Source organism: Chanodichthys erythropterus, chromosome 5 (assembly GCF_024489055.1).
Source record: "Chanodichthys erythropterus isolate Z2021 chromosome 5, ASM2448905v1, whole genome shotgun sequence".
NCBI classification, from domain to species: domain Eukaryota; kingdom Metazoa; phylum Chordata; class Actinopteri; order Cypriniformes; family Xenocyprididae; genus Chanodichthys; species Chanodichthys erythropterus.
Genome location: NC_090225.1, coordinates 36,716,142 through 36,728,707, shown reverse-complemented (window position 1 = coordinate 36,728,707; position 12,566 = coordinate 36,716,142). Strand labels below are relative to the sequence as shown.

The following is a 12,566-nucleotide window of genomic DNA, read 5'->3' as shown; positions in this document are numbered from 1 at the left end:
GTTTGTAGTACTAATGTAAAATTTGGAGTATATTTTTATACATTGCGTTTTTATTCCATCCTACTATATAACGTATTGTATTTTTGACCCTATCCACAAATAATAATACATTTTAAAAACTATCGTGTCCAATCAGAGTTTAGCTGTCGTGTCCATGAGGTGAAAGGCAACTACGGCAAACAAAAGTAGTCAAAAAGAGCGGTGCTGAGTAAACATCAGTAACGTTAGTTCAGTTACTCCACTGTGCCTGAATAAATAGGACGAATATTTACCCGTCAACTGTGATTCATAGCAGGTGAGTAAATGTGCATGTGTATGTTGTTGTATTGCTGTAAGGTGTATTAAGAGAGAGGCAGAAAAGCGTTCAGATGACTGTGCAACGTCTACAACTGCTGTTTGTGTGTCTGGACGGCTCTTCCTGTAATGTTTCAATATTCAAATCTGTCTTTTTTTAATTTTCCACCTCTCAGCATAGATTATATTCCGTTTTCTGCTAGTAATTATATGTCATTACTTTCCTCTACCATTTGTTTAGATTCCTAATTTTTCAAGTTCATCCATATGTCATCCACACGAGCCCATTTCTCAGATTTATAGATACTGATTTTTTTCATTATAAATCGTCTGTGTAATCTAATAATTACGATTCTTAAAATGTGTGTTGCTCTCATTGGTCAAATAATGGTCAGTAGGCTGCTCCAGCTGTAGTAATAAATGGAGCTTTCATTCTTATTCTCGCATTAACTCTTATTACCTCGTGATTTCAGTGTAATGAGATTGAAAGAAAGGTCTGGGCAGCTCAGATTATGGAGCTGGTTCTTGCTCTGCTCCAGCTGTATGCTGTCTATATGGGCCCATGGAGGACAGCATGGAGAACCAGCTGCTTCAAATCAAATGCCCCCTCCAATCACACGGCTGGACAGGAACATGGTTCAGGATAAAGAGTGAGTAGGTCCCCCTTCCTTACTTTAAAACTGCTTTTAGAGCCTATACATGTATTCAAATTCAGTAAAACTGATGAAATATATTTTTGTAGCGTTTGTTGATTTTGATTGGATTCTTTTCAAAAATGCACTCTCTGCCAAACGACCTCTGCACTGGAGCAGTCTGTCCTGATCTCTAATATGTCAGGAAAACAAAGGTCATACTTAATCCATCAACAGAACTCCTTTTAAAATTGTTTCTCTTTACTGATTTAATAGTAACTAATACATTGTTTTGTAAATCCTAGTTGCATGTTTGGTAGCTACTGGTATGCATTTTATATGTGCATCTCAATAAATTAGAATGTCGAGGAAAAGCACAAATTTATTTCAGTAATTCAACTCAAATTGTGGAATTTGTGTATTAAATAAATTCAATGCACAGAGACTGAAGTACTTTAAGTCTTTGGTTCTTTTCATTTTGATTTAACAACCCACCAATTCACCATCTCAAAAAATTTGAATACTTCATAAGAAATGCCAGGCTTCTGAAAAGTATGTTCATTTCTATGCACTTAATACTTGGTTGGGCCTCCTTTTGCATGAATTACTGCACCAATCCGGCGAGGCAGCAATCAGCCTGTTGCACTGCTCAGGTGTAATGGAAGCCCAGGTTGCTTTCAGGCCTTCAGATCATCTGCATTGTTGGGTCTTGTGTCTGTCATCTTCCTCTTGATAATACACAAAAGATTCTCTATGGGGTTCAGGTCAGGCGAGTTTGCTGGCCAATCAAGCACAGTAACACCATGGTCATTGAACCAGCTTTTGGTGCTTTTGGCAGTGTGGGAAGGTGCCAAATCCTGCTGGAAAATGAAATCAGCTTCTCCATAAAGCTTGTCAGCAGAAGGAAGCCTGAAGTGCTCTACAAATTCCTGGTAGATGGCTGCATTGACTGTTGACTTCAGAAAACACAGTGGACCAACACCAGCAGATGACATGGCAGCCCAAATCATCACTGACTGTGGAAACTTCACACTGGACTTCAAGCAACACGGTTTCTGTGCCTCTCCACTGTTCCTCCAGACTCTGGGAAATCGGCTTCGCCTGACAATCTTCTCAAGCCTGCGGTCATTCCGCTCACTTGTACACCTTTACTTACCACACTTTTTCCTTCCAGTCAACTTTCCATGAATATGCTTTTGGCACAGCACTCTGCGAACAGCCAGCTCTTTCAGCAGTGACCCTCTGTGGCTTACCCTCATTGTAGAGGGTCTTGATGATCGTCTTCTGGACAACTGTCAGCAGACTTCCCCATGACTGCTGTTGGGATTACTGACCTAAACCCAGTATTTATGCCATGAGAATGGTAATTTAATAGAACTTGAAATTAAATATTCTAATAATTTGAGATACTGATTTTTTTTTTTTATGCGTATATATGTCACCGTTATCGACTGATGCTTATCATCTTACTACTCCTGTCTAAAATGATGAGTCTGTAATCTAACCTTCTGTTCTGTTGTTGTAGCCACATCATGGAGCATTTAGAAGGGGTGATTGAAAAGCCAGAGTCGGACATGACACCTCAAGAGCTGCAGCTTCACTATTTCAAGATGCACGACTATGATGGCAACAATCTGCTGGATGGACTTGAGCTTGCCACTGCCATTACTCATGTGCATAGAGAGGTGTGTGCTCTAATTTTAAGCTTGACTTACTTAGAGCTGCACGATTAATCGATTCAAACACCCACACGATCTTATTCCTAAATAACTACGATTCGTCTTTGTCTATTAAACCTTTGACAAAATCATACCAGAACATTCAAATCTGTGTTGGCGCTGCAGTTGTCATGTAAAGGTACTGTATAAAACGGCTTCACAGCTTATTTATGTATTTATTTATTTAATGTTTTTTGTTTGTATAGGGACAGATAAAATAAACATAGATAAAACTGGGACAACAGCCATCCAATGCTAGTGCTTGTAGCTAAAGCTAATTTGCAATTTTCTCTATAAGGGCTTTTAGAAATTGCAATTACAGCAACAATAACAATCTAATAATTTAAATAATAATAATAATAAAAAGAGAAAAAAATTAAACATGAGTACAAGTTTGTTGCTGAATTAACAAAGACTTAATAACTTTTTAAAAAAAAAACTTGCAGCAGATTTTAAACAATCAGGTAATGAATTCCAATATTTTACACATTTCACTGAGAGGGCAGTCAGAGCAAAAGATGTTTTACAGAATACAATTTTACAATTTCCACTAGAAGCCGCTCTGGTGGATCTGCTGCACCCCTTGCAATCTCTCAGAGAAATTACATAAGGGCTGAGGGGCAAGACCATTTCAACATTTAAACACAGACTTTACGTAGTGAAGAAAGACAAAGTGAGCAAAGCTTAAAATCCTATATTTATTTATGATCTGACAATGATGGCATCAAGCCAAGCTTACACATTTTCTAGGTTTCTTGTTATGTTTTTTTTTTTTTTTTTTTTTTTCAACCTCCACACAATTTTTACCAGATGCAAAAATAACTGTCATCATTTGAAGACTCACATCAAGACATATTTCAGGAAGGACATTAATATAAATACTAAAAAGAATAGGACCCAAGGTGGTTCTCTGTGGGATTCTTGTTTCAATCTTATGAGAGATTGACTTTGACAACACTTTGTTCATGATTTATTTTAAAATATGAATCAAACCATAACAGAGTTTGTTTTGATATATTGTCTTAAAATAATCCAAAATGATCACAGAAGCACTGGGATAAAAATTTACAGTTCAGATATAAACACTGATGTCTACTGGAGCAATCTAAATAGAGCAGATCCCCTTTTGAAAGTACCTTGGCACATCAAATAACGATTGTATCGGTTACGCCAGTGAGTGGTGACAAGTGACTGTTAAAAAATGTATTTGTCATTGAATCGTTGATTCAAGAGATTTTTCCAAAATAAATTGAACATACTGATTCATCCAGTAATGAAACAAGTGAAGTATTTAATCATTCATTCAAACCAAATTTTTTATAAAATCATTCTAATTAATTAAAAACATTTTTAAATAGACTGCAGCAATTACTATTTTGTCAGAACATCCAGTAAATTGTGTTATTTTTATTTAGTTGTCTGTTTAGGAACGTGGAAAAATCTCTATTTGAAACACAAAAAAAATTGTGATTCTCACTTTATCCAGAATCGTACAGCTCTAAACCTACACTTTTTTTTTTTTTTTTTTTTTTTTTTTTTTAAATGAACTACTGTATTATTAATATTATTAATTTATAATGACAAATATAATATTTGATGGGATTTAATTTTAATTGGATTTCATAATCGTACCTTAAGTACAGTACAGTTGTTTCAGCCCCTCCTTCCATTTTGTCATGTCGTGTTCCATTAGTTCCAACACACATGTGTCCTGTTCCGTTCAATTATAATAAGTATTATCATCTGTCTTTGGTTTCCAGGAAAGAGGAGATGATAGCCAGCCAATGAAGGAAGAGGATCTCATCAACCTCATTGATGACGTCCTCAGAGACGATGACAAAAACAATGATGGCTACATTGACTATGCAGAGTTTGCGAGGTCTCTGGAGTAAAAGACGACGGGAACAGCCGTGGCCTTACTGTGAATGCAGATTACCTCTGATGTACAAATCTCTAGCACATTCCTTCATGTGTGTCCGATTTCACAGGCGCAGTATATTCATGCTTTAGTATAACCAGTATAAAATGTCATACAGTGAAATCGTGAGGGGCATGAGATGTTTTGTATTTATGCCATCAGTGTAACTATTCATTGTTGCACTCGCATCTGCATCTCTTGTCAGAATGGACCCTTGATGTATAAACTGCCAAATTTATCCAATGTAAACAAGTATAAATTGTTATTGTTAAATAAATGCTTTGCAGTGACACTCTATTGCAAAGCTGATGGTTAAATGAAGCTAATGTTGGACATAATCGCTGCTCTGCTGATGAATGATGGCAAACACACACTTTTTCTGCCTTAAAAGGATTATCACTGTTACTGTCATTATAAGAAATACCCTTTCAAAATGATCTGAAAGGGCAGAACTTGGTGAGCACACAACATCTAATTATGTACATATAAATGTCCAAAATGCCTATTCGGACATGTAAATCTTGATGAATCCCTCTGTAGGCTTAATGCTACTTTGGATGGATTTAACAGCTACCATCTATTTGATGAAGCTGTCCATTTCTAAAACAGGAATAGGAACTGTATCCTCTAAAACATCAGGGTGATCTGATTTTCAGCTTGCCATTAGAGTCTGAATGTACACAATGTCATATGGGTCAATGACAAGGTGCTGTTTTTGTTAGGATCTATTAATTTATTCAGAAATAAAGTTAATTCATCAATATAGTGACAATTATTCCATGATGAACAATCATTTTGATATTTCTTTGAAGGATAAATTAAAAAATGTTTGGGTGATGCAACTACCCAATATGATAATGAAGAAGAAAGCCTTATTATTAAAAATAAAGAAGAAAACTTTAATAGTTTGGGATAATTTTTTTATTGTTATTCCCTAATAAAACTGCTTATTAAAACATTATTCTGCCAAATCAAACTTGTTTGGTTCAACCAAAATGCAGAAAAAAATAACCTTTCTTGTAAATGGTATAAAAGTTTTCCAAAACTGTATGTAACCAGCAAAAAGCACATTTCTAAGAACTTGGCTTGTATTGTTTTCAACAAAATATTTCAAAGATTGTCATTGACCCATGTCTGTTTATTTTACATAAATAAAATGGCAAAATGAACAGCATTTGATTTAATCATGTGTAATTTATTGCTACCAAAGCTGAAAATTGTTATTGATGACTTTGAGTAGAAATGTAACTTAAAATCTCATATGGTCTATTGTACATTTCATCTGAGATGAGAATAACATGTTCATAATGGTCCTTATTTAAAGCCTGCAGTGTATTCAGTGTAAACTGAATCCAGTTTAATTGTCACAGTTTAGTATTGATAAAGGAAATCAATATAAATGTAATTATTTTTGTCTATGGAGATATAGCAATAATTGAGAGAAAAATATGTTCTGTCTGACTGAAAATATAATAAAGACAGAAAACATCAATCTTGCTTTGTCATTGAAAAAAACTTTATTATTTGTTCTTGTACAAAAGGGAAGATAAAATAGTTTACGGCTACTCAATAACCCATCAGCACTTGCTCTAGTTCCAGTGACTAGTGGTTTCCAGCGCCGACACAGAGGCCAGTGAGAGCACTGAAGTAGTGGATGATCCGATGGTACGCAGCTGATTGTACCAGTCATCAGGCTGTCTGGTGGCTTGTGATGGAGCAGGGCCAGAGGGGCAAGAGAAATGATTGCTGGAGGACGTATGGGATGGGAAGCCTCCAGGGGGCAGCACTGAAGAGAATCGAGGGATGTGTGGCAGGGAATGAGGGCACTGGTACTGCCGCCCCATGGCGGAGGAAGACACACACATACTGCTAAAGAGAGGCCCTCGCCCTGGCACTCTGCCCACAGGCAGCACTTTCTGGGTGATACGATCCTGCTTCCGCTGCTTGGCACGGCGGTTCTGGAACCATACCTGTAGCAGGGAGTGAAAAGAAGCAGGCTCAGCTCAGAGACAGCTTGAGTAATCAGAATCGAGGTTTGGCTGGGTAACATGGAAAGTTAGCTGTAGATCCTGTAACTACACCATGTTGGTGGCCATTCAAAATGTAATTTTCTTTCCAGCAACATTTAAATCACTAACACGTGATTATATTATAATAGATGTTTTACCAGTGGCCAAGAACTAAATACATCAATACAGTTCTACAATAATACAGACATATTTCCTAACCAGGTGTGATGCAAAAAGTTTCCAGCGATAAGAGATTTGTCTGCCCACACTTAAAGTGTGTGTAACATGGCACAATTAACAAGGAATAAAATGTAAATAAAAGCCTAAATTCAATCTGTTCATCATATAAAGCGATCATGTCTCTTTAAAATATTAGGGCTAAACCACTCAATTCATATGGATTAGTTTTACGATCTCTTTATGAACTTTTTGAAGCATTAAAGTGTCAGTTGCCTAGCTGTCTATGGAGCTGATTTCATACCGATTTCATAAAAAAGATCTTCATTTGTGTTCCAAAGATGAACGATTGTCTTACGGGTTTGGAAAGACATGAGGGTGAGTAATTAATGACAGAATTTTCATTTTTGAGTGAACTAACCCTTTGAGATTGTTCTAAAGACAAAACTTTAGAATAATTTGACTTCCTGAAAAGAATGTTCTTTCAAAATCATCGTAAATAACATCTTAAAGTTTGGAAAACCTCCAACTTGTCTCAAGTTTAATTAATTTTTTGGGTTGTTTAAATTGTACAATTGATAATGTAAGCAATGATCCATTATTATTCATTTTCTTCTTAAGAAAAGAAATAAGATGTTCTTAAGAAAATATTTTTGCGAACTTCTTAAGAATTGTCAAGAGTTGGAACTTTCTTATGAACTTTTCTTTGGAAAAAGTTGGATCTTTCTTACGATTCAATTCTTATGAATTCTTAATGGATTAGTTCACTTTAAAATTAAAATTACCCCATGATTTACTCACCCTCAAGCCATCCAAGGTGAATATGACTTTCTTCTTTCAGAGTTATATTAAAGGGTTAATTCACCCAAAAATGAAAATAATGTCATTTATTACTCACCCTCATGTCGTTCCACACCTGTAAGACCTTCGTTCATCTTTGGAACACAAATTAAGATATTTTTGTTGAAATTCGATGGCTCCGTGAGGCCTGCATAGCCAGCAATGACACTTCCTCTCTCAAGATCCATTAATATACTAAAAACATATTTAAATCAGTTCATGTGAGTACAGTGGTTCAATATTAATATTATTAAGCAACAAGAATATTTTTTGTATACCAAAAACCCCCCAAAATAACGACTTATATAGTGATGGCCAAATATTAATATTGAACCATTGTACTCACATGAACTGATTTAAATATGTTTTTAGTACATTAATGGATCTTGAGAGAGGAAACATTATTGCTGGCTATGCAGGCCTTTTTTTTGCAACAAAAATATCTTAATTTGTGTTCAGAAGATAAACAAAGGTCTTATGGGTGTGGAACGGCATGAGGGTGATTAATAAATGACAGAATTTTTATTTTTGGGTGAACTTACACTTTAATAATCACCCTGATGCTCCCAAGCTTTATAATGGCAGTGCAAAGAAACCACCTGAAGCTCAAAAAAGTGCATTCATCCATCAAAAATGTACTCCACACGGCTCCAGGGTGGTTAATAAAGGCCTTCTGAAGCAAAGAGATGCATTTATGTAAGAAAAGTATCCATATTTAACATTATAAAGTAAAATAACTAGCTTCTGCCGAACCTCCATCTGTATTCAACTTCCAAAAAAAGTGTAACTGATGTCGCGTAGAAGGTGTAGGATGTAGTGTAAGCATTTTTAACTGTGAGAGGCATTACACTTTCTTCGTAAGTGATTTACGAACAACCCTGGTTAGTGTAACATAAAACTAGGAACATTTATTTCAGTTACATATCAGTTCAATTATCATAGCAAACAGGTCAGTTACCTGTATGCGAGCCTCGTTGAGTTTGGTGGCTCTCGCGAGCTCCTCTCTATAATAGATATCAGGATAGTGGTTCTGTCTGAAAGCTATCTCCAACTGTTCCAGCTGCTCATTACTGAAAGTAGTTCGGTGTCTCCTGCGGGATGGTGAAGGGTACAGTCTTGATCGACCTCCGCCACCCCTGGTGCTCTCAGATGTCCCAGAATCTTTTCTTGGGTGATTTTGAACATCTGCATCCAATAAGGTTAAAATCAAAGAGGTGAATTCATTACTTCTTTTTTACTCCTAAAGATGTCCAAACAGAAAGTGTCTTGACTCGGGTCTCTCTCTAGTTACAAGCAATTTCCTATTGACAGTGAGGGTTTTATCAACCACTGACATCTCTGAGATGCTGGATTTGCAGGTACACTTCTCTCAAATGATGTTCACTGAAGACAGAGGATTTAAGAGTCTTAATGCGTCCAAACAAATGTCCAGGAACTCAAAAGACAGCAGGCTTTGCAACCTAAACTCAATATCGTGAGAGAGAGGCATGCCAGAACCCTGAGGATTACGTTCAGCTTAAGCAAACAATGGCCGAAAAAGTGACTAATTTGTCAAATTGTGGGACTCTTAGTTTCCAGGGGCTATTCACAGAATTAGTGTGGAGGGTAGGAAGTGGTAGAATTTTTGATTGTCATACTGTAACTAATGAATTATGAAAATACAGCTCCAAAAAAGTGACTGAAACACAAATGAAAATACATTTTGCCTTTTCCTAATTTAATATATTATTATTATTTTTTTTTTTAATTCTTTTTATAATATTTAAAAAAAAATTGTATATATATTTTTTTAATATATTTTCAGCATTATTATTTTATTGAAAAATGCATATGAATTTCAACTGTTCAAATGATTTCCACTTTTTCTTTTATGACAACATGACAAATAGATTAAGAAGTTCATGTTAGGTTTTATTAAACAAACAGCCACCATGGGAGCGATAAATAAATAAAATAAAATAAAATAAAATAAAATAAAATAAAATAAAATAAAATAAAATAAAATAAAATAAAATAAAATAAAATAAAATAAAATAAAATAAAATAAAATACCTAATATAAAAACACAATACAGCAATGCTGGCATAATTATTGGCATAAGTTATTATTTTAATTTTTATATCCTTTCTTTATATATTGTATATTATACAATCACAATCAAATTTTAAAAAATCTTCTTGAACCCTTGCTATTCTAGCTTCTCTTTGACTTTTCTGCACTTTTATATGTGCTCTAGCTCTGTATAGTTTACTCTTGAAAGTTGCCATTGCAGTATGATAAATTGCTTGTGAAGTTCCCTATTTGAAAGTTGCTTTAGATAAAAGCGTCTGCTAAATGTCTAAATTGTAATTATTTTTCATATCTCGAATTGTAATATGCTCATGTATAACACTAGAATATTTCTGTAGGCCTAGTAAATGTAATATTCTTACCTGCGCTTGAGCTAACCGTGACCTCAGAGTAATTTTCAGAGAACTGTTGCTGAGGTTTGTCTGTGTCCATTTCAAACTCTCTCTGGGTTGCAGGCAGGATTGAGGTTTGACCTCCGTCCTAACCAAACTATGCTTTTCACAGAAATCTAATGTGACATCACAAAGCAGTCACACCTCTCAACTAGCCGCTCACATGATGGTGAAGCCCACAGTAACATGGTACTCTCAGTGTGAATGTTAAAATAAAACTGTAATTAATGTAGTGCTGTCGACATAATAATGACAAGCATGTGTGAGTAAAAATGTTCCTAAATCTGAGACATAGTGGTGCATGAAATTTTGGATAATAGTAATATGACTTGGAATTCTGAGATGAAAATTGTAATTGACAATTTTCAACACCAGGGGGAGAGTAAACAAAAGAAATAGACGCAAGAGGAAAAGATCTCAAAAGAAAAACAAGCAAATTAGTGTTTCTTTTACACAATAAATATTCAATAAGATTTGGGCTCTGGGAGCATATTTAGATTACTTTTACTATGTAAAAATGTAGATTTAGATTACTTTATGTAACAATGTTTTGAACATGTTATGTTATGCTATCACCTTAGCCAGAATTTTTGATTATTAAAATAAAAGTATAGTCCAGCTTATTCTGATTAAGTAAGTCCCGCCCATTTATACAGGAAGCATGCCAATTAATGGGCAGGTTTATTTAAAATTGTTAAAGGTGCCCTAGAAATTTTTTTAAAAAGATGTAATATAAGTCTAAGGTGTCCCCTGAATGTGTCTGTGAAGTCATGAAATGGATCTTTACAAAGTGTTCGTCATGCATGCGGCATGCATGCGTCGGATTATGTGAGTATTGTATACTGTTATATTGTTTACATTTGAATGGATTTGAGGCCGTTGCTCGGTGGCTAACGGCTAATGCTACACTGTTGGATAGATTTATAAAGACTGAAGTAGTGTTTATGAATTATACAGACTGCAAATGTTTAAAAATGAAAATAGCGACGGCTCTTGTCTCTGTGAATACAGTAATAAACGATGGTAACTTTAACCACATTTAACAGTACATTAGCAACATGCTAATGAAACATTTAGAAAGACAATTTACAAATATCACTAAAAATATCATGTTATCATGGATCATGTCAGTTATTATCGCTCCATCTGCCATTTTTCGCTGTTGTCCTTGCTTGCTTACCTAGTCTGTTGATTCACCTGTGCAGATCCAGACGTTAATACTGGCTGCCCTTGTGTAATGCCTTTCATAATGTTGGGAACATGGGCTGGCATATGCAAATATTGGGGGCGTACACCCCGACTGTTACGTAACAGTCGGTATTATGTTGAGATTCGCCTGTCCTTTGGAGGTCTTTTAAACAAATTATATTTATATAAGAAGGAGGAAACCAGTTTTAGACTCACTGTATGTCATTTCCATGTACTGAACTCTTGTTATTCAACTATGCCAAGATAAATTCAATTTTTCATTCGAGGGCACCTTTAATTTTCAGAGTATGATGTAAACCATATTGGCATTGCATATTTTACAACAATAGTCACACCACTGATACGAATACGACAGTTTTTGTCCTTTGGAACGCCAAATTTATATCAAAACACCATGAAAAACATAGCGAGAAAACGTAAGTATTTTATGCTTTGACGTATTGGTGATTAATTTGTATACATTTGTATGATTTGATTTGAACAAAAACATTGTTTTGTGTGAGTGAAAAATAAGCATAAAGGTCCACTCCTAACCCAAAACATTGTTATTCTTTTTTTTTAATCAAACATTTAATCTGTCTATTTGTTTGTCAAGCGTGAATAATTGAATTGGTTTTGCAAGACCAGACTGAAGAGCTCTGACAGACGGGATAAAAGTCAGTCAGGCCTTGGAGTCAGAGACATGGCAAGTATGAACATCATTTTTGCCAAGGTGGGTGACTTAGTGTTCCTGAGGGAGTCTACAGTCAACCAGACCCGGACTGCCAGGATCTGCCTGTTCTTTTTTTGCATTTGAAAAAGGATTTATTCAAGAAGAAAAGAAAGTGAGTTGGGTTCACATGCTATTCACTCACCTCAACAAAAAAACTCAGAGAAGCTTTTGCTCTGAGGTCATGAGGTGATGATGGCTGAATGTAAGTACACTTGTCCTGCAGAGAACCAGAAGATCTTCTCAAGTAACTCAATCTTCTTTACTGCATCTCTTTCAGCTTCGTCTGCCAAATTCCCTGTGAACTAATGATCTGGATTAAATATTTACCTCCTTGTCTGTGCTTTACAGAACATTACTGTTATTTACAGTCAAAGCTTGGAATGATTTTATCTATCTATCTATCTATCTATCTATCTATCTATCTATCTATCTATCTATCTATCTATCTATCTATCTATCTATCTATCTATCTATCTATCTATCTATCTATCTATCTATCTATCTATCTATCTATCTATCTATCTATCTAAGCGTTCTTAAAAGTGAAAGTGACATGTGAAGGCCAAGTATGGTAACCTATACTCAGAATTTGTCC

At 35.3% G+C, this 12,566-nt stretch overlaps 2 protein-coding genes across 2 annotated transcripts; one reads left to right on the top strand and one right to left on the bottom strand.

Moving 5' to 3' along the window:
• The first annotated feature begins 173 nt into the window (after positions 1-173).
• mcfd2 (multiple coagulation factor deficiency 2, ER cargo receptor complex subunit) lies at positions 174-6,000 on the top strand. Its single transcript, XM_067387002.1, has 4 exons — positions 174-295; positions 768-944; positions 2,452-2,611; positions 4,405-6,000. Exons 2-4 carry the CDS (start codon positions 772-774, stop codon positions 4,534-4,536), a joined length of 465 nt encoding a protein of 154 aa, XP_067243103.1. The 5' UTR covers positions 174-295; positions 768-771; the 3' UTR covers positions 4,537-6,000.
• A 151-nt stretch (positions 6,001-6,151) lies between these two features.
• prop1 (PROP paired-like homeobox 1) lies at positions 6,152-10,090 on the bottom strand. The gene is made up of 4 exons (XM_067385546.1): positions 10,021-10,090; positions 8,919-8,924; positions 8,547-8,773; positions 6,152-6,532 (listed from the first exon to the last, which is right to left on the bottom strand). Exons 1-4 carry the CDS (start codon positions 10,088-10,090, stop codon positions 6,152-6,154), a joined length of 684 nt encoding a protein of 227 aa, XP_067241647.1.
• Positions 10,091-12,566: the final 2,476 nt, after the last annotated feature.